A 21475-nucleotide genomic window follows, 5' to 3' on the forward strand; every position below is an offset into this window, starting at 1 on the left:
CTACAGCCAAGAAACTGCAACTCCTGCCCAGTGACAGTAATGCCAGGTCCTCTGTGGTCGCCTGCTCTAGCCCTGCCCGGTGGCTGCAGCACAGGGCAGACCAGGGGAAATCAACCCTCTGGGATGGGGCCTGCTCTGGGAGATGCCAGCAAGACATGCCCAGAAGAGGGCCAGGGTGCAGCTCAAGGGTACAGCAGGTGCCTGGCACGTTCAAGGCCCTGGCTTCCATCCCTAGCACCACAAGGAAAGGAAGAAAAAAAGCAATGAAGCAGATGGAAGAGGGCAGCTCTTCCACCCTGAGGGCCTGGGCAGGAGTGAGGTAGACACTGAGAGGGTTCTGGGGGCAACTTTAACAGCAGCGCTTTAGCTTGGGTTTTGGCCACTGTGCAGAGAGACCAGGGAAGGGGGAGGATGAGGCCCAGAGGGACAAGGTTGTCTCTCAGCATTGTGCGGGACAGAGACATCCAGGCACAAGGCCACGCACACTCTGAAAGCACACTCTGAAATGTAGATGCTCCCTGGTTTCAGGTTAGCGAGGACTCTGGGGAAAGGCTTCCCAGGTCCAAACCCTGGTGCTCCCTACAGCTCACTTCTTGTTCTCCCTGGCATTCCACTGGAAGGGGTGTGACTGCTCCCTGACCTATCCAAGTGTAGGTACAGACAGCACTGCTGCCTCTATACCCCCCACCCTCCTCCACCACAAACATTCTGCCTGGAGGTGCAGCCAACCAAGCCAACTCTGCCCAGCCTGCCAGAACCAGGAAGAAACTCATTAAACCTTCCTAATGACAAGTGCTCCAGCAGGTGGCTGACGGAGAGCAACTGCTCCACAAATAGGCCAGCTGAGCCCGGCTCAGGTGACTATAAGTCTCAGCCCTGTGGGGGAGGGTCCTCCAGGGTCCAGCTTTATTTTACTCAGGTCCACCCCCACTATCCAGGCTGGTCTCCAGAGAGTGTTATCACTTCATCTAAGACCCACAAGCCCTGAATGAATGCTGAACCCCAAGCCCAAGCCTGGCCCAGAGGTTGCTGTGGGGAAGTGATATGGGAGGGCTGGCACCCAGAGGCAGGAGAGCCCACCTCCCCCAGCTACCTGAAAGTGGGCTCCCCCAGCTACCTGCCACTGGCTGACATCCCCTAGGGTCTACCACAGACATGAGGCTGCGTTTCCTCCTGAGACCCCTTCAGGATCCCTGCTCTCAGAGGTGCTGGCAGTAGCCCTCTCCCCTCCAGGCTGGGGGAGCCTCTGTTGCCATGGTAGCAGCATCTGCAGAGGGTGCTGGTCTGGTGGCTGTGGCTAGACCCAGGAACTGGCAGAAATGCTGGCATTCTGGGCAGGGCCGGGATGTGGCACGGAGGGTGGCCTTTGTGTGCAGGGCCCAGGGCATGCAGGGAGCACCCATTACCAAAGGCCCCGACCTCGCTCTCCCAGGTTCCCCACTGATCATGCCAGGTGGGGCAGGGCCCTGTATCCGGGAGGGCGCGGCACCCTGGGGTTGTCTCATGGTGTGGGGAGCTGGAGTACCCCAAGGGGCCCTGCCAGGACCCACAGGTCCAGGAGAAGGGGGGCTTCTGAGGCAGCAAGAGCAGCTTGGACACCTGGGCGTGTGGGCCATCAGTCAGTGATCCCCTCCCCACCTCCTTGGGAGGAAATGAGACCCAGGCTCAAGAGCAGTGGTTCAGGTTTGGGTTTAATTGCGGGTGCAGAGAGTGCAGCACTGCTGCCCAGAGGCCCGTGCCCACACCCAGTGTCTGCTTTTTGCAACTGAACAGGGGAATGGGCTGAACGAGAAAAAACTCTAGGCCCTCCTGGCTGTCTCTGGGACATGGAGGACAGGCCACCCCACTCCCCTGGGGCTGGGAACCTCCCTGTCCCTGCTGCCCTTCTGAAGTTTCCTTCAGGGGGAGTCTGGCAGAGACAGCCCCAACTGCAGGAGGACAGGGAGCAGGAATCCCAGAGCCCCCATCTTGAAGAGCCCCCCTCCCAGCCGTTTTGGGAACAATAAATACTGTGTGGCGGGTGCAGGGAGGAGCCAGGAGCCCCTTGGTGCAGCCCTGCAGGCCAGGCCTGGCGCCCACAGCCCTCACTCCGTGCGCAGGATGATGTGGATGCCGGAGTCTGTGAACACGGGCCCGCTCATCTCCCCCGTCCGCAGCGCAAATGAGGCATCTTCAAACGGCTTCTGCATCTGACCTGGGGACCGAAAGGGGTGGCGGGGAGGAGGGGGTCAAGCATTGTTGGCAAGGTCAGGCAGGCAGCCTTGGCAGATGGGGCTCAGTCTGTGCCTGCCTTACACTCATTCATCACCGAATTTATAGCCCTGTCACAGGGCTGAGCTGCGGCCCAGCTGGGGGTGGCAGGGCCATTAAAGAGGCCCTGGGAAGCTGGAGGACAGCATGAGGGATAGCAGGCAGAGCCACCACCACTGCTGTGCTTACAGCCGCATTTTAGTGACGACTCTCCCTGGGCCTGTTTCCCCCCACCCCCAGATCATCTGTCTCAGTCTTCACTGGCTGCCCCTCCTGGACTCCTCTCTGACACCCAGCAGCCGGAGGAGGAAGAGGCTGGTTCCTCAGCTCCCCATCTCCTCTGCCCCGGCCAGAAGGGCCTAATTTTAAGACTGCCCATCTGACACGCCTCCCCTCACCACTGGGTTCCCCTCCTGCAAGGTGGGCAGCAGGACTCTGGGGGACAGGCCCTGGCACTCCTAGGAATCCACCTTCAGCCCTCGTGGAGGCGATGCCAAGGACAACAGAGCTGCCTTGCTTGGTCCGCTATGGGAACTGTGCAGGCAGACCATGACCCCAGGAGGGCAGGACACCAGAGACTGCCCCCATCTTGTTCCAGCCTCACAAACAGGGCAGCCCTGTCACCTGAGGGTGGGTTGTGCTGCCATCTGGCGGGCTGAGAAGGCCTGCAAGGCAGAGGATGCTTCTTCCAGAGAGCCAGGCGGCCCCTCCCAGCCTCACTGCCCCCAGGGTGGTGCCCACCCCTGCCCACCTCTGCTGAAGGCACCCAGGTCTCCCCTGGCCTTAGCTGAGCTGCAGTCGCTGAACTGTGAGGCCAGAGATTCAAAGTCCTCCTCTCCTGACTTGATCTTCTGGATATAACCTGTGGGGACAGAAGAGGAGAGCCCCAGTGGTGGCCAGACAGGGTGGAGGGGAGGCTGCTCTTCAGGAGTGTGCAAGCCCCTCACCAATGCGCACCCCTCCCCACATGTCCACATTTTCACACCTTCTCCCTGCACCTGAATGTGGAAGTCACTCCTGTCCAGACATTACATAGGGCCACCAAGATGTGCCTTCCATATTTGTGTACCAGGGACCCAAGCCTGTCATATAACCCCACACCTGTGTCCTATAGTGACCTCCACAGCCAGGTGAGTTGCCTGTTGTCACTCTCTCTCCCTAACACTCACGGACAATGTAAGCCGTTCCCCGCCCCAGGCCTGGGACACAGAACTGAGAAGCCTCCCCCCAAGCCCCGACAGGCAAGAGGAGCTGAGACTCAGGAGGGTCACCAGACCCCATAGCAGGAGGCTTCCCCCCGCCACAGTCTCAGGGTCCAGGACAGGCAGGCCAGGGTGCAGCCCAGCTCTGCAACGGAGCTGGCCCAGTCCTCAGCTGTGGGCCTCGGCTGTCCCACCTGTGGGATGTGGGAGGTACAGCTGGGAGCTAACTGGGACATTGGGAGGAGAGCCTGAGGTGGCCCAGGTGGGGCTGCAAGGGAAGTCAGTCAGTCCTGTGCACATAGGCCCCACAGGCAAGCCACAGGCTGGCTGACAGAGCCCCAGACAGACCCACCCTGGCGGCCCAAAGCAGTCCCACTGGGCCAGGACTCTCCTAGAGGGAGGAAGGTGGAGGAAGGTTGAGGGAGGGAGCCAGGGCAGAGGGAGGAAGACAGCAACACCCAGCATTGGTGACCTTTTTCAGGAATGGAGCATGGAGGGTTGTGTGTCTGCATATGTGTGTGTGTGTGCATGGCATGTATTGGGTAGGTCTCCAGCTGCCTTCCTGAAGTAGGCAGGCTCCTCTCTCGGCTCCTCCTGGGGCTCACAGGGCAGTAGCCTGGCTTGGGAGCAGTCTCACAGCAGGCTGGGCCTGTAGTTTTCCTGATTGGCCTGGTGGCTGCTCCCAGGGTGCACAGGGGTCACACCCACCCTGCCTGGCTGCCTGAGCGATGGGCACACATCCATGGTGGTTTCTTCGTGGCTTTCTGAGACCATCTCGCTCTGTAGCCCAGGCTGTCCTGGACCTTGCAATCCTCCTGCTTCCACCTCCCAAGGGCTGGGTTACAGTTTCCAGATGTGAAGGTGGGCTTTGTGACATCACCCTCACGCTTCCATCTGACCCACACGAGGCTTCCCTACACACACCTGTTGCTCTACCTGGTATAAACGTCACTGATACACCCATCCAATGCCTGTTTGAGCCCCTGGGAGACATCACTGGTTAATGTAACTGGTGCTGTGAGGCCCAGACACCTGGCCTAGGTCTATCTGACACTGGGCTGAGTCAAACTTCCCAGGGGCCTCACCACTGCCTGTCTGACCAGTCTTTTGCTTCCCATCCTGACCATCAGGTGCACAGTGTCCTGCACTGTGTGCGACCTTGATGAACATAACTTGCCATCACTGTTCTCCCTGCCGTGTGGAAGCTGTGTGGCCCTGGGACATAGCTGCCCCCTTGCTCCACCCATCACAGGCATCCCAGTCTGACCTGGCCAGCACGAGGCCCTGGCCTGCCCGGCCCTGTCAAAACAAGCACCTCCTGCTTGGTCTGTGTGTCACAGTGGTTTCAGTGTTCTTGAACACTCTGGTCTCAGTGAAACCCACCTCAGGGCTGATAGTGGGTCCACTGGTGCCAAATGCACCCATCAGAGATACTGACCTACCTCAGACCTTTTTAGGTCACCTCTCTTGCTGCTCTTTTCCCTGGACTCCCAAGTGTCTCCCCAGCCTCATTCATGAAACCCCGAAATCGCCCCCTGCTCTCTCTTGTGTAGACCACAGTTGATCAGACAAGGAATCCTGACGGCATAGAGTCCCAGGGCACCTGCCTGGCCCTGAGCAGAACCATGGCAGGTACCCAGCACCCACAAAGGCAGGCCCAGCCTCAACCCTGAACAATAATCACCTTGTTGCAGCTCCCAGCAGCTGGCACCACAAGGTCCCTGAACTGGATAGCCCAGGGTCTCACACACATGCACAGTATGCAAGCCATATCCACTTAAAAATGAGTAAGAAGCTGAACATGATGAGGCATGCCTGCAATCCCAGCACTTGAGAGGCTGAGGCAGGAGGCTCATGGATTTGAGGCCAGCCTGGGCTGCATATTGAGACCCTGTTTCAAAAAAATAAAAAGAGAAGGAAAGAAAAAGAAAATAGAGTAAGAGCCATGCCACAGCACGTCACCCAGATTGGTCTCTGACCAGCCAGCATTGGTAGAAGACTCTGCTTTTTTTTTTTTGCAGGTTTGAACTCAGGGCTTCTCACTTGCAAAGCAGCACTCTATCACTTGAGCCACACCTCCATTTTGCTCTGATTAGTTTGGAGGTAGAATCTTGTGAATTATTTGCCTGGGCTGTCCTTGAACTATGAGCCTCCCTATCTCAGCCTCCCAAGTAGCTAGGATTATAAGCATGAGCCACTGGTGCCTGGCTGACACTCTGCTTTGATATGAGCCTGAAAAGACATTTTTAGAAACTGCATTCTTCCTGAGTTCTCCTTGAGTAATCAAGGCTGACCTTCAAGAGGTCTGTTCCCATGTGTCTCCTCAGCTCAGTCAGTACCTGTCCCCAACATGATGGTGCTCCTCCTACTCTCCCTACCCCCCACCTCCAGACATCTGCCTGTGTCCTCTAGTCTCTCCCACAGCCTCTTTAAGCACCTCGAACATGAGGTGCCCCAGGGGGATGCATTACCACTGTCCTGTTTGTGCATATGTGGAGGACAGGGGCCAGGCACCTTTGTTCATATGACTGCCCCTCATCCAGCACTATGCACAAAACTGGTGTCCCCTGGTGTTCAAGGACGTCATGAAAAATGAGACAGAAATAGGCAGGGGAAGGAGGGAGTCAAACCCATGACTGGTCTTGACACAGAGGCACTGGAGTCTCCTGCCTTTCTTAGCTCAATCTCAGGACTTACACTAAGGTCAGACATCCTAAGCCTCCTCCAGGATGAAGCCTGCTTACCAGCCAGCCATTAAACCCTCCCCAAGATAGCGCCCATCCAAAAAAGAAAAAAAAAAAAACCATGTGTGGATGTAATCCCAGCACTCAGGACGCTGAGGCAGGAGAATCATAAGTTCAAGGCCAGTCTGGACTGCACAGTGAGACCCTGTCTCAGAAAAACAAAATGAAAATGAAAAAAAGACAATGCCTATCAAACTTGATCAACGGGACTCCAGTCAGGGGTCTAGCTGTGAACAACAGATTAGGCCTCTCCAGTCCCCATCTGGAGCAGGGGTCTTCCACCTGCCTCTGCTATCAGCAATGCCAGCCTGCTCAGGGCACATCCTCAAGGCCAAGGAGGGCAAGGGTTTCCAGAGCCTACCTCTGCTCTCCAATTGCTGGGTCCAGACTCCAGCTCTGTCACTCCTGAGCTCTGTGAGCCTGGTAGGTGACAGCATCCTGGAGTTTCACTTGACTGGCCTATAAAGTGGGGTAACAGGAGTTCCCACCTTGGAGGCTGTTCTGAGGATTAAATAATTAGCACAGACCTGTGCTCATTTCTGTGAGCTTGACAGAAATGAGCTGCTATGGGCTGAATGCTATGCCCTGCCCCCCCCCCAACAAATGCATGAAGCCAGGCCCCTTAGTGCGATTGCATGCAGAGACAAGGCCTTCAATGAGGTAATGAAGGCTAAATGAGGTCATAAGTGTGGGGCCCGATATGACAGGATTAGTGTCCTTATAAGAAGACTCATGTCAGGGATTGTGGTGCATGCCTGTAGTAGAGAGACTGGGAAGGAGGATCACTTGAATCCAGGAGTTCAAGGCTAGTCTGGGAACACAGAGATCCGATCTCAAAAAGAAAAAAAAAAAAGAAACACCATACAGATAGGAAAGCCATGAGGGCAAGCAAGGGCCTGTGTGCAGGCCAAGAGATGCCTCGTTAAGACTCTGGCTAGAACCTGATCTTAGACTTTCAGCCTCGAGAACTGTGAGAAAAGAAATTTGGTCACTTAAGTCACCTAGTGTGTGGCATTTTGTTCTATTAGCCTGAGCTGATTTCCATAATGACTTAAGGGAAAACGAGGGAACCAAATGGGTGGTCTCTGACCCTAAAAAGGTGGCGAGACGACCCACATGTCCTGTCCCACCAAATCAATAGGCTGCTTCAAGGCCACAGACACCCAGGAAGGGGTGTCAGTGAAAGAGGTGACAGGATTTGTCTGCCATCCCAGCAAACCCAAGATCCAGCAAGAGAGACCCAGAGACCTGGCTTGAGACTAGCAGGCTGAAAGGGTGGCATCAGGCCACAGGAACTCACTGTCCCTCAGACCCTGTGAGAAAATTGATACTTGTATACTGCGTCTCCCCAGGATCCTTGTGGGGAGAAAGGTGAGGCAGTGGTGAGGGGGGAGCCTGGGCAAGCAGGGGTGTGCAATGGGGAACAGGAAGGAGGCCTTTCAGACAAGGACACTGGCAATGACACTGGGCCAGGCCTTGTGTTATTGACAACCCCTGGCCTCAGCCCAGAGACTGCAGAGGAACTGATGCTGGGCAAAGGAGCCTGGATAGCACTGGGAGATGCTGGATCCACTGCAGGCAGCCTGTCCAGAGGGACAGGCCAGAGATAAATAGGCACTGGTGATACGAGCTTATTAGTTGGAGCCTGAACTTGGATTTCTGACCTGCAGAACTGTAAGGAAAGAAATTTTCATTATTTCAGCCTCCCAGTGTGTGGCACTTTGTTACAGCAACCTAAGTTAATTAGCATAATTACTTAAAAAAAAGCAAATGAATCAAAGGGTGGTCCCTGACCCTAAAAATGTATAGAGACAACTGACCTGCAATGTCCCAAATCAATAGGCTGGGCACCTGCCAGCTGGGGCTGGCGCCACCCAAGCCATCTCCGCCTGATCATCTGGAACAGGCCCAGGCCCAAGGGAGGACAGCCATGGTCCAAGGAGGAAAACCAGGCCTGAGAGCCAGTGGTCAGTGACATGGTGCTTGAGACTATGGCTACCAAGATGGCCTGGCCGGGCCACCTCCCTGTGCCCTCCTAATGACTCCAAGATCCTGCCTCTGCTGGACTCAGGTAGGAAGCTGAGGCTGGACTTCATGATCTAAGGTAACCAGCTGGTCTGGCTGAGTCCAGCATGGTTCCCCATCGTTGCCCAGAGCTCATTCCAGGGGCATGGCAGGGGAGGGCAGAAAGGGCTGCCTGTGAGCCCAGGCCCTGTCTCACTGTTTCCGCCAAGTAGAAAGCAAGTGGCAACTACTGAGGCTGCTGTTCACGGATCCTCTCACCCTGTTCTACACATGTGGCAACTGACGCTCAGAATGAACACACTTGCTTGAAGCCACACAGCTGGCACCAGGCTGGGCCCCGGTCACTCTGACCTTATATCACCTACTCTTGAACACCTGGTCCTTGCCCACTCCCTATCACTGAGTCCTCCTGAATCTTCTAGAATCCATGGCCCCCCAAGTTCAAGTCACACTGCGTCACACTGCAGTCACTGCCACGGCTCCCATGGGGCCCTGCAGCAGGTGCTGGGACTCCTGCTCATGTTCCTCAACCTGTGTCCACTGAAGGTCAGGTTGAGGGCCCCACTGCCCACTGGGAGCACCCAGACATCCCTAAGAGTCCAGCTGACCTCAGCCCCCCATACCCTACCACAGTGGCAGCCCACCAGCCATGCCCTGCCATTCTTGAGCCAGGGAAGTACCTCACCTGCCTCACCCAGGCCTGTGCCCTGCTCACTGTCCTTGCTTGCCTCAGCCTCCTGCCACCCCTCACTGGGGCACCTCCACTACTGTGTCTGCCTCCAGCCTGACTACTCTGCTGAACCCCAGGTGCCCACTGTCTCTTCCTCAGCCTGAGCTACTTAATGAGCACTCTCTACTGGAGATGACTCTACCTCTGGATGACCATTTCTTCTTGTTAGATTTTTTTTTTTTTTTTTGTGGTACTGGGAATTGAACTCAGGGCCTCCACCTTGCCAGGCAAGTACTCTAATGCTTAACTATACCCCTGCCCTTTTGTTTTAGAGACAGGGTCTCACTCACTTTGCCCAGGCTGGCCTCAAACTCACCATCCTCCTGCCTCTGCCTCTCAAGTAGGTGGGATTACAGGTGAGTACCACCATACCCATCTCCTCTTGTTCACCCTTAGGCCAGGAAGGGTTCCAGGGACCACTAGGGCTGGGAGGCTCCAAGAGGAGCCTCCATGATCCTCCACAACTTCCCTTATTGCTCCATCTGGGCTCTGAATGTCTGGCTTCCCTGGCCCTGCACATTCCAGCCACCCAGATTTTTCCCGAAGGTCCAGCACCACTGGGGCTCTCCCCTGGCCCCACATAGCCACATGTCCTGCTGTCTTCAGGAAAGACTTGACCCTGTCACCTCACACACCCCCTCCTCAGCCCTTGAAGTCTTGCCCCAGCCACTCCAGCTCTAGCCTCTGCACAGCCTTGTCCTCTGCCCAGCGTCCTTGCTTCCCACTGGCTCATGAAACAAGCTGAGAGGTGACTTGGGACCAGACTGTATGGGAAGGACAGATGCAGCCCCTGCCCTTGAGAGGCTTGGGAGTCAATGAATTGGCTTTTCAGACAAGCTAAGAGAGCATTTACTGTGCCACCACGCCAGGGGTGGTGGTGGTGGTGGGGGTGTGTGTGTGTGTGTGTGTGTGTGTGTGTGTGTGGGTGTGTGTGTGTGTGTCTGTGTGTGTCTGTGTGTGTCTGTGTACATGTGAGATAGCCTTCGGGCCAGTACCAAATCCAGTGATGGCCAATACTGACTAAAAATACGATTCTGGCCAGGCCCTGTGCTACCAGCAACAAATATGACACCACACCACAGCTACTGCCATTAGAACATTCACTAGATCCCGGTGGCTGTTAATGTTAGGCTGTATTCAGTCCTTCCCATTACCCTACAAGGTGGGGCCTATCACTAAAACACTGATTGTTACAAGTGAAAATAACTGAAGCTCAAAGGTGTTAAGTAATTCATCCAAGGTCAGGACCTGGCAGAGACAAATGTTGCCCCAGACTATCTGGGGTTGTGTGGGATAGGAATGGTCTGGGGACTCTGCTGAGAAAGGCCAGGGATAAGACTGAGACCAGCACAGTCTGACAGAACTTCCTGAAAGAATGGAAATATTCTGTATTCCCACTTTCAGAGATGGTATCCACCAGCCACATGTGGCTTCTGAACATATAAAGTGTCACCACTGCAACTGAGGAAGCAGTTATTTATTTATTTATTTACTTTGGTGGTACTATAGTTTGAACTTAAAGCCTCATGCTTGCTAGGCAAATACTCTACCACTTGAGCCACTCAACCAACTCTTTTTTGTGATGGGTTTTTTCAAGATAGCCTTGTGAACTATTTGCCCAGGCTGGCTTCCAACAGCAATCCTCCTGATCTTTGCCTCCTGAGTAGCTAGGATTACAGGCACGAGCCACTGGTGCCAGTTCCAATTTTTAATTTCACTTAATTTTAATTAACTTAAATGGAAACAGCCACACATAGGAAATGGTGGCCATAAACCAGGGTTCTTCCAACTACAGCCCGCAGGCCAAATTCTGCCTGGCTTTGGAAACAGTTTTATTGGCACACAGTCACAACTATATGTTTATACAGTGTCTGTGGCTGCTATGGAGTTACAAGATAGAACTGACAGAGATTGTACGGCCCACAAAACCTAAAATATAACTATGTGGCTTTTATTTATTTTTTGCAGCAGTACTAGGGATTGAACTCAGGGCCTGGCACATGCTAGGCAAGTGTTCTACCACTTGAGCCATGTCCCCAGCCCCCATGTGGCCTGTACAGAAAAAGCTCTGAATTACAGTGGACAACCACTGTCATCAGGTCAGAGTTAACTCATCAACTCTGATGGCTGGCTCTGTGCCTCACACTTCCCTGCCCTGTCTCTGGACCCACAATGTGTTCCTGGCCCCTCCTTGATGACAGTACTGTTCAGAAAAGCTTCCACTGACTGACAAACACTGGGAGCCACATGCTGCCTTGCCTTACTGAATTTCCATTACAGCCCTTGGATTCAGGTATATCATGGGACCATTTTACAGAGGAAAATCTCGAGAAGGCCAGACAAGTCTCCAAGGTCACAGAACTCACTAGCCACTGGTACTATCAAAACCCAGGTGGGCCAGCAGCCCAGGCCGGGTTCTCTATCCCTACCTAGCTCACCCCAAATGGCAGGTAAAAAGCAAAGAGAGGACCAGGTGTGATGGTACATGCTTATAAACCCAGTTACCCTGGAGGTGGAGGTAGGAGGATCCAGGTCTGAGGCCAGCCTAAGCAAAAGCATGTGACCCTTCCAAAAGACAAACTAAAAGCCAAAAGGGTTGAGGGCTCAAGGGTAGGGCAACTGCCTAACAAATATAAGGCCCTGAGTTCAATCCCTAGCACTGCCAGACTGAAAAAAAAAAAAGAGAGCGAGCAAGGTGGCTGTTTGAACCAAACTCATGTCAAGTATGGGTACTTCTGTTTGGACCAACTCCATGCCTGACAGCTGAGCAGGCTGGGGTGAAGGGTCTGCTGTGACTTCTACAAGGCCCACTGAGAGAGGACCCCACCCCCAAAGACCCTGTCCCCCACCCTGCTCACCATTGATCAACTCCAGGGCCTCCTCCTTGGTCCGGGTGATCTTCTCCTGCCGCCAGGATGAGGGTCGCCTTGACTGGCTGTGCTTCACCAGCAGGTGTGAGCAGCGGACCCTGGCAGGCTCCCCTTGCCCATTTTTGCTGCTGCTGCTACTGCTGCTGTTGCCACTGGGCCGCTCCCATTGGCTAGCGTTGGTGATGTGATTGAAGTAGTAGACCCGGCCTGAGGGGAGGGCAGGTAAGAACTCAGTTGGGGCTGTGCTCAGGGGGCAGAACCCTGGGTTTCCGACCAGAAGCCAGGATAAGGGACTGGTTTGTGAGATGCCTTCATTCAGTAAACCCACTTCATGTCCACCATGTGCCACAGGCTCTGCAGACACAGATCAACATGGAGGGTCACAGTCCCTGACACTACAGAACCAACACGCTAGGTAAAGTTTACCTAGGAGGTAAGATAACAAGGCAACTTCTGTCATTGACACAGTAGAGAAGAAAACAAGTCAGGGATGGAGAGGAAGCCAGGAACAGGGAGTGGCCTGAGTTCAAATCTGCCTAAACCTCTTACTCTGTGATTTACCTTCCCTGGGCCTCAGTTTTACTACCTATAAGAGACAACAGTACCTGCCTGTAGGGCTGCTATAAGGACTGAATAAGTTTGTACATCTGTAAGATGCTTAGGACAGAACTGCAGCTTCTATGTGTGTGTGATGGGTTTTTTCGAGATAGGGTTTTGCAAACAGTATGCCCAGAATGTCTTCAAACCTCAATGATCTGATCTCTGCCTGAGATGTCCTGATCTCTGCCTCCTGAGTAGCTAAGATTATAGGCATGAACAAGCAGCATCTGACTAGAACTGCAGCTTCTATTATCTCCACTGTGCAGAGGCTACACCTCCTGCATCTCAGACAACAGCGGCAGCAGGTGATGTTTCCTGCACATGTACTCTGCAGCAGGCATACACAGAGGCCCATAGGAACTGAACTCAGGTAGGACACACTCTAAAAACTCTGCTCTTCTCCCTACCTGGTGTCCTGGGTTAGAAGGGCAATGTTACCCAAGCTGTGGGGAGCATGAAGGAGTGAGACTGCAAAGAAGCTTGAACGAAGGACCCAGAATATTCTGGGTGTCACTCTAAAGGCTGGGAGTAGGCCTGGGTTATATGGTGGACCTAACACTGTAAAGAGCTGGGTGGCACCCACAAAGAAGGCAGTTAGGGTCCTGCTGAGTAGAAGTGGGAAGAAATGGGCCCAGAGCTGGGCACAGCATCAGGGTTTTTTTGTTTTGTTTCTGAGAGCAGGCTGACCTCGAACTCACAATCCTCCTGCCTCAGCCTTGTGAGTGCTGGGATTACAGATATACCCTAGCTGAGCGCATCGGGTTTATGTTGGGGTCACAGCCACAAGCCAAGACTGGAGCAGGTTAAGCAAACCAGTAAATAACTCTAAAACCTTAGCAATGGCTCTAGCTCCCTGAGCCCCCATCTTCTCATCTGAAAAATGGGGATGCGAAAATAAGAGCATGGAACCTAGAGAGAGTAATGTGGTAGTCAATGTTTGCAACGTGTTCACCAGAGCACATGATGCTCAATAAATAAGAATTATTACTGCGACTGTGACTATTATGGGCTCTGGAGGCAGCAGAGTGACCCTGGACCAACCCAGAGATGCTGGCCTGCTTCTCAGGCGTTGGCAGTGACACCTGAAGTGGAAGTGGACTCTGAAGACAGAATGGCTGGGATCTAACCCAGTCCCCAAGTCCTGAAATGCGTGATCTGGATGGGTTCCAAAAGTGCAGGCACCTCAGTCTCCTCACTTATAAAATGGGAGACAACTACCTACCTCCCACAGTTGCGGCAATTCAGAGAGAGAACTTAAAACACTTCAAGCGCTTGGCACGCGGCTTGGCGCAGAAATAAACATGCCCAATCATTAGCGCCATTATTTTGGCAAACCCTTCAGTCCGGCCCCAAGCACAGGGGGTGCAATATCGCAGATTCAGCAGTAGGTGTGGATGGCAGCGGTGTTACCGGGTAAATTGTGGAGCTCTGGCCATTCAACATTCTGGACCACGCCCTTTGCACTGTACTGGGGTGACCTCTTCCCTGGAGGAACCCCCAGGCCCAGCGGGGTGCAGAGACTTCCCCAGGGGCATCAGTTGCATTTAGGCCCAGAGGTCTCAGCCGGCCGGTGGGACCAAGACCATCGCCCAGGGGAGAGACACGACCTCCCCAGCCCCTCTCCCGCCCCCTGCCTCACTTTCCCTGGCACTCAGCCCGCACAACGCGGGCCGGGGCCGTTACCCCGGGGACGACGCGGAGGAGGCAAGACCCTGTGGGAGGAGGCGGCGGTACCACTGTGCCCGAGGGGACAGCTCGAGCCCTGCTTCTGCGGGCTCGCGCGGCCCCGCCCCAGCCCCGACCCCCGCGGCACCTGAGCTGCGGCTCATGCGCTTCTCCCATCCGGGCGGCAGCTTCTCTTCGTCCGCCATCTTCCTCCTACCGCAGCGCCGGCTCCGCCTCCGCCGCACCGCCAGTCGCCCGTACCCGCCCACCACCACAGCAGATTGGCTTGTCGTGTCCCGCACCGGGGCCTGGTGGCAACGCTTATTGGACAACTCAACCGTCCCAACTGGCTCTCTAGCTCTCTATTGGACAGGAGCTAGGGAGGGTGTATCCACCCACGGTTTACCTGGGGCCCGCCTCCGGTCGGCCTCACCCAGGCCACGCCCCTTTCCTCTTCTCAGCTTTTAAGTGGTGCGAAAGGGATGCGAGCCCGCCCTTTCAACGCCCTTTGCGAGCGCCAAAAAAATCCCGACTCCTTCTTGGCGCTCTTAGTCAGAGCCCGGCGGGATAGAATAGCGCTTCTTGATTGGCTACTGTGGCTGCGTATCCCGCCTTCCATACAGAAGCGTAGAAGTAACCGCGGCTGACTAGCTAACGAGGAGATACTGCCTTTGCTGTTGTCATAGCAACACAGTTGCCTTGGTGATGGGTAGCTAGGTGTTCAAAGCCTAAATTTGGCTCCTTTCTCTCTCTTCCTTTTTCCTCCAGATGTCCAAAGCTAACCTAGTTCCTTTTGTTTTTTTACAGGGCTAATCATGTCCGTATGCCACTGACCCAAGACACTTTTCGTTTCTTTTGGAATCTACTTATTCCCCGTTCCTGGGTGACTGGTGGGTGATGGCATTGCCACTCGGATGAGAACACGGAAGGATGCGCGGGTGGGTGCTCAATTTAAGCCAATTTAAAGTTACAGAGCCCGTGGAACACTGAGGAGGTAGTTGAGACACTGAACTGTGGGCTGGAGAAAGATGTAAGAGCCCAAGACAGAGACAGGGAAGCATTCAATTGCAGTTCGTCTACAGCATGGTCCTTATGTGACTGTTAAAAAGAATGAGGCTCAGTGACATGAACTCTGGAAAACACGATTAGAAGCAGGGCGAGGTAGGTTATGCGCACTCTGGAGTCAGACTAGTGAGATTCAAATCCTTGCTATAATCTTGAAAAAATTACTTCTCGGCTTTAGCTTCTCCAAGTGCAAAGTAAACATAAACAGTACTACACACCTCTTCTGTTTTATGTCAAGACTAAAGAGTGATCCGTATAAACAGTGTCTGGCCCATACAAGGATAGGTGTTAGCTGGTATTTGTTAGGTGAAAATCCAAGTACCACGGAGCAATTATGCATGAAAGTGTAACAAAACATCAATAAAGAAAACTAAAAAGAGTGAGTGGATACTTGTGGAAAAATGTCCGTTATAAATTATAAAAAGCAAGCTGCTGAACGCTATTATTAAAGTATGTATAATTATCTTAATTGTGTAAGAACTGTACTTTTTTTTTTTTTTTTTTGAGATAGGGTCTTGCTTTGTAGTCAAGGCTGGGATGCAGTCCATAGCCCAAGCTGGTCTTGAATTCAAGATCCTCTTGCCTCAGTCTCCCAAGTCCTGGGATCTAGGTGCATGTCACCAAGCCTGGCTCAAACTGTAATTTTGTTGTTGTTGTTGGCACTGGTGTTTGAACTCAGGACTCACACTTGCTAAGCAGGTACTCTACCACTTGAGCCATTTCTCCACCCCCTTTTGTGTGTGTGTGTTGGGTATTTTTAAGATAGGATCTCCCTAATTATTTGCCCCGCTGGCTTTGAACTGAGATCCTCCTGATCTCAGCCTCCTGAGTAGCTAGGATTACAAACCTGATTATATCACAGAAACTCTCTGGATTCCTTAAAATGTTAATTTCTATCACCAGTGATACTGGTGAAGGAAGAAATGAGGAACTTGATTTTATACAACATTTTGATTTTTATAAGCATGTGTTAGCATATCCTTTTCTGTTTAAAAACAATTTTAGACATAGAGCAGATTTGCAAAAGTAGTAGCGTTTTCATATACCTTTTACCCAGCTTTACATCAGCATCTTACATAATAAAAGAAGAGAGGCTCTCAACCAGGATCAATGTTGTTCCCCAGGGGACATGTGGTCATGTCTTAAGATATTTTTGGTTGTCACAAATGAGAGGAAGGATATACTACTATACTACTGGCATTTAGTGGGCAAAGGTCATCGATGCTGCTAAACATACTACAATTCGCAGGACAGCGTGCACAATAAATCATCCAGCCCAGGGCTGGGGTGTGGCTCAGTGTTAGAGGGCTTGCCTAGCTTGCACGGATCGTGGATTTGATCCCTACACAATAACAAAGAAAAACAAAATCCCTCTCCACTGCCCTTTTATAGAAGGAGAAAAATCCAAACAAATCAGTAAAAAGTATTCATTAAAAAGAATGAGAGAGACAATTTATATAATGATATATGATCAAGACATAAAGCACAAAAAAAGCAAGTTGCTGCCAGCCTCCCAGTACTCATGCCCACATGAGCTGACTGGGAGGCTGAGATCAGGAATAGCACATTCCAAGACCAGCCCAGGAAAACAGTTCATGAGATCCCATCTCCAAAATAACCAGAGCAAAATGGACTGGAGCTGTGGCTCAAGCAGTAGAGTACCTGCTTTGTAAGCATGAAGAGCTGAGTTCAAACCCTGGTCCCACAAGAACAAAAAAAAAGCAAGCTGCTGAATGGTAACGAGTATTAACAAAATGTATAACTACCCCCTACTGTATGGAAACTCTTAGTTCCCATTTCAGAAAATCCTTAGACTCATTTGAATACGTTAATGATTGCCACTGGCAGAAGTGATGGTATAAGAAACTAAAATTTTAACAAAACTTTTAGATTTTTTATAAGCACATATTAGCATAGTCATCTTGTGTATATGTTGGGGATTGAACCCAAGGCCTCTGGGACGTACTGTACCACTGAGCTACACCAGCCCCTAGCATGGTCATCTTTTCAAAACCAAACTGAAGTTATATAAATGCATTGCAAAAGGCTTAGCCTCAGGAGAATGGGTGAAGAAGGGTTTTACCTTTGGCCTATACACTTCTATGCTGATTTGAAATGAAAGAATCCCTCTGTTAAATCTGTCATGGAATTTTAAAAACTTTTTCTCATTTTAAGCTTCCTGCCATAGCTGGAATGACAGGCCCATGTCTGCTGAGACAGGGTCTTGAAAAATTTTTTGCCCTGGCTTGCCTGCAACCACAATCTTCCTCAAAGCCTCCCAAGTAGCTTGGGATGCCAGATGCACACCCAGACCCTAAGACAGGTTCTCATGAGTGACTTGCCTGGGTCAGACTTGAACTTCAGTCTTCCAGATCTCAGACTCCCAAGGAGCTAGGATAACAGGCCTCAAACACTGGCACCTGGCTGAGGAAAGACATTTCTGACATATCAAAAGGAAGGGGATAAAGATTTTTAATGAACACAGGAAAAAAAAAAAAAGAGGAAGGGGAGTCCTAGGATAGGAGAGAAACCACAGGCATGGGCTGGAAAGTGACTCATGGAGGCCAAAGAGCGACCACTCTTAATGAGCTACAAGCCAGCAGCATCCGAGGTCCAATTCCCAAGAAAGGGAGGCAGAGGCTGGGTGGAGCTTGGGGGAGGGGAAGAGTAGTGGCCTAGACTTGGCCATGTTCATGTATATAGGAGAGAGTGGATGAATGAGGCTTGGGAGAAGGGCTCAGAATGAGGCCAGGCCCAGGCTCCTCTCCTGATGTGTGAGAAGACACGGCAAGGTCAACATCACGATATGTGGCCAGGAGAAAGGTGAAACATTTGGCCTCCTGTTTATTCGAGCCTGGAGGAAAAAACTGGAGACAAATAACACTATAGTGGGCCGGAGGTGTGGCTCAAGTTGTAGAGCACCTGCCTAGCAAGTGCAAAACCCTGAGTTCAAACCCCAGCAATGCCAAATGAAAGTAATTATAAAACACAATAATGCTACGTGCCAGGAGTTGAGCTCAGGGCCTCGTGCATGTTAGGGAAGCACTCTACCACTGACCTGCATCCCCAGCCCTAAGGCATTTCCTGTTTTAATTGCACTACCTCAAGGAGATGTGGTTAATGTCACAAGGATCATTGTAAAGGAAGCTGAGAAAGAGGTAGGCTTTCTGAATCTCACTGCTCTGATCAAAGTCAAACCCAGCTAGCCTGACATTTGAGGCAAGGCTCATCATTCATAATGTGCCAATAAAATAGGTGTAAGAAAATTGACTGGGGGTTGGGCGATGATGCTCACACCTGTAATCCAAACTACTCAGGAAGCAGAGATCAGGAAGATCGGGGTTGGAAGTAAGCCCTAGGCAAATAGTTTGTGAGACCTTATCTCGAAAATACCCAACACAAAAAAGGACTGGCGAAGTGGCTCAAGTGGTAGAGCATCTGCCTAGCAAGCATGAGGAACCCGAGCACTGCTAAAAAATAAATAAATAGGGTAAAGGGAATAACAGCTTAAGCCCAGCATCGGTGGCTCACGCCTATAATCCTAGTTACTTTCGAGGCTGAGATCCAGAGGACTGAGGTTCAAGGTCAGCCTGGGTAAACAGTTCTTGAAAGGGTTTGCAGCTATTCTGGAGGCTGGAGCACAGGATCAAGTGTTCTAGACCAGGGCTGGCCCAAGGGCAGAGCATGAGGCCCTGAGTTCAAGCCCTATTACTAACAAAAAAAGAAAAAAAAAGAACAGTTTATTCGGTTCTGTCCTGCTGGGAGGCCCCATGTTGAGGGCCACATCTGGTGATTCTTCTTTCCAGTGGTGACTGTAGAGTCCCACTGTCACACAGGAAGTCACAGGGTGAGAGCAAAGAGACAGCAACAGACCCACTGAGCTAACCCATCCATTCATAAGAGCAGAGCCCTCATGATCTAACCACCTTTTAAAGGTCCTACATAGTCCTAGCTCACACTGGGTGTTAAGTTTCAACATGAGTTTTGGACAGACATCTAAGCCACAGCAAAGGCTTAGGGAGATTATATAACATCCCCAGAGTCACTCAGCTGTTTATGGCCAAGCAGGCATTCCATCCATGGTCTGTCTGAATCCAGAGCCTGTATTACTAACTACTACAGCTACTGTACCTACCCAAGGTCTTTTTTTAAGGCAGAATATCACTATGTGGCACAGACTGGCCTGGAACTCAAGATCCTCCTGCCTCAACCTTCCGAGTGCTGGGATTACATGTGTGTACCACCATGCCTATCCTCTCCCAAGATCTGTTCCTCTTGGAGACTCAAAGCAAAGCCCAGAGTTCTGTGTTCCCACTGTGCTGCTCTACTCCTCCCTTGTTGCTTCAGCCCATGCTGAGTTTCCAGTGAGCAGCTGTGCCCTGATGGTTTAGTAACAACCAGTTGCCAGCCCTCCCCTTCATGAGACAGCTCTCACACAAAGATGACAAACAAGTAGCATCTCAGCTTTTATTAATGTGAGTTTTTAAAAACAAGCATCCATAGCAGTGTGAGAGGTGGGAGAGGAGGAGAGTGCAGGAAGAAGGCCTGCCCTACTGATAATAAAGTTCCAGGTTCATCCCATCATGGATTTCATCTGAAGTAAAGGTGTCAAGGAATCCTCACTGGGGCTCCACCCCCCACACCCCCACTGCCCCGCACCCCTCATCCACTTACAGCTGGATACCAGGTGACTTGAAACCTTCCCTGGCTAAAGAAGTAATTGGACTGGGCCATTTTGATTTGGTGAGAATCCAAACTATAAAAAATACATATGCTTCCTGGCTAACAGACGTGCAGGAGTCTCATTCCAGCCTGACCTCCTGCCCCAACACTCAGGTGGAAATCAGTGTAAATACTTTGAACTTGAAGTGTCCAACTATTTCAGCAGTCAGCCACCCAACTCCCCATTTTCTCAGTGCCATGTGCCACATTCTAAGTTCAACATCTTCTGTGTTAAATTTCCTTTGTTTTTCTGGTACTGGGGATTGAACCCAAGCCCTGGCTATGCTACTCCACTTAAGTCATGCCCCAAGCCCTCTGTGCACTTAAGCACATACAGACTTCAGTACACAACCGAGAGAACCAGGGCCAGGCATGGAGACTGTCTCAAGAAGTCACACAAAGGCCAGGAGCTGGTGGCTCACGCTTGTAATCCTAACTACTCAGGAGGGAGAGATTCAAAGCCAGCCCCTGGCAAATAGTTCATGAGACCCTATCTTGAAAAAAACCCTTCAAAGAAAAGGGCTGATGGAGTGGCTTAAGGTGTAGGCCCTGAATTCAAACCCCAGTACTGGAAAAAAAAAAAAAAGTCGCACAAAGGATACAGTCCCCCAGCGATACATGGTCCTTAAAGATCGTGTACCTATATGGTGCAGACATTTAAGAGAGACGCTGAAGGAGGTTCTTCACCTTGGAGGCAGACTGCACCCCAGCATAGGGCTGCCTGCAGTGCTGCCCTCAGCCAACACCTTCTAGCCTAATATCGTCCAGCCCGCAGTTCTGCACTTACCACTTCTTAAGGACAATCTTGTTCCAACGGGTGCCAGTTTGGGCCGCGATCAGTTTCTTGAGGTCCCCGATGGTGTCATCGGTGCTGGGCACGGAGAAGTTAAGGCATGTGGGAGACGTAGAATGAGGAAGACGACATTCCAGGGTGGAATACATTACACTCTGCCAGGACCCCAACCGTCCCCTCTCCCACGTTTAAGTAAAACCACCCTCCAACACCGACGGGATTCCTGTCTCATGCAAAGCATCCCCAGAGACCAATGCCTCTCGGCTGTCAGTGGATACTTGCACTTGACGCGGACTTTCTTCCCCAGACGGTCGTTGCAAACAACCTCGATCATCCTGGCTGGAGCTACACAGGGCGGGGAGGAAGAGGCACTGGGGTCAACTTCCGGGTCTCCTAGGTCCCAGAAGCCCCAGTTTCCAAATCTCTCGGGTCCCAGACCCTCAGACCTCCCCTTGAGTCTGTTCATCTCCGCTAACCGCGGGATCCGAGTTCTCTCCGGCCCCACGTCCCGAGTCCCAGGACCGGGGATTCCAGACAGCCGCGTCTCCGCCCCTTCTCGCCCCCAGGGCTCCCGGCTTCCCTTACCACCGGCTCGCGGACCTTTGGTCCGCTGAGTCCCGCCGGCTTTTGTGGATTCCAGGCCTCTCCGCCTCACCTACTCACCTCGAATCGCCTCGAACCTGCCCACACCACAACCTCCTAGCTCGAGCGCCGAGCCCGGACTGGAGTAAACGCTGAGCACAGGAAGCGGAAGTGCTTAGCCGGAAGCGCCCGCTCTTAAGTCCCGGCTGCCTGTCCGCGCCAGGTTG

General features: G+C 52.2%; 2 protein-coding genes across 3 annotated transcripts; both read right to left on the reverse strand.

Moving 5' to 3' along the window:
* Positions 1-1673: 1673 nt before the first annotated feature.
* Pin1 (peptidylprolyl cis/trans isomerase, NIMA-interacting 1) lies at positions 1674-14375 on the reverse strand. Of its 2 annotated transcripts, XM_074054190.1 has the most exons (5): positions 14235-14375; positions 11810-12028; positions 5137-5343; positions 3002-3112; positions 1674-2194 (listed from the first exon to the last, which is right to left on the reverse strand). In XM_074054190.1, exons 1-5 carry the CDS (start codon positions 14290-14292, stop codon positions 2085-2087), a joined length of 705 nt encoding a protein of 234 aa, XP_073910291.1. In that variant the 5' UTR covers positions 14293-14375; the 3' UTR covers positions 1674-2084. The 2 variants fall into 2 exon arrangements, with proteins under 2 accessions (XP_073910291.1, XP_020021419.1); XM_020165830.2 differs by lacking the exon at positions 5137-5343.
* Positions 14376-19604: 5229 nt separating this feature from the next.
* Positions 19605-21469, reverse strand: Ubl5 (ubiquitin like 5). Its single transcript, XM_020165771.2, has 5 exons — positions 21330-21469; positions 20945-21011; positions 20661-20744; positions 20476-20513; positions 19605-19745 (listed from the first exon to the last, which is right to left on the reverse strand). The coding sequence occupies exons 2-5, from the start codon at positions 20998-21000 to the stop codon at positions 19702-19704; spliced, it is 222 nt and encodes a 73-aa protein (XP_020021360.1). The 5' UTR covers positions 21001-21011; positions 21330-21469; the 3' UTR covers positions 19605-19701.
* Positions 21470-21475: the final 6 nt, after the last annotated feature.

The sequence above is a fragment of the Castor canadensis genome, chromosome 14 (genome assembly GCF_047511655.1).
Source record: "Castor canadensis chromosome 14, mCasCan1.hap1v2, whole genome shotgun sequence".
Lineage (NCBI taxonomy): Eukaryota > Metazoa > Chordata > Mammalia > Rodentia > Castoridae > Castor > Castor canadensis.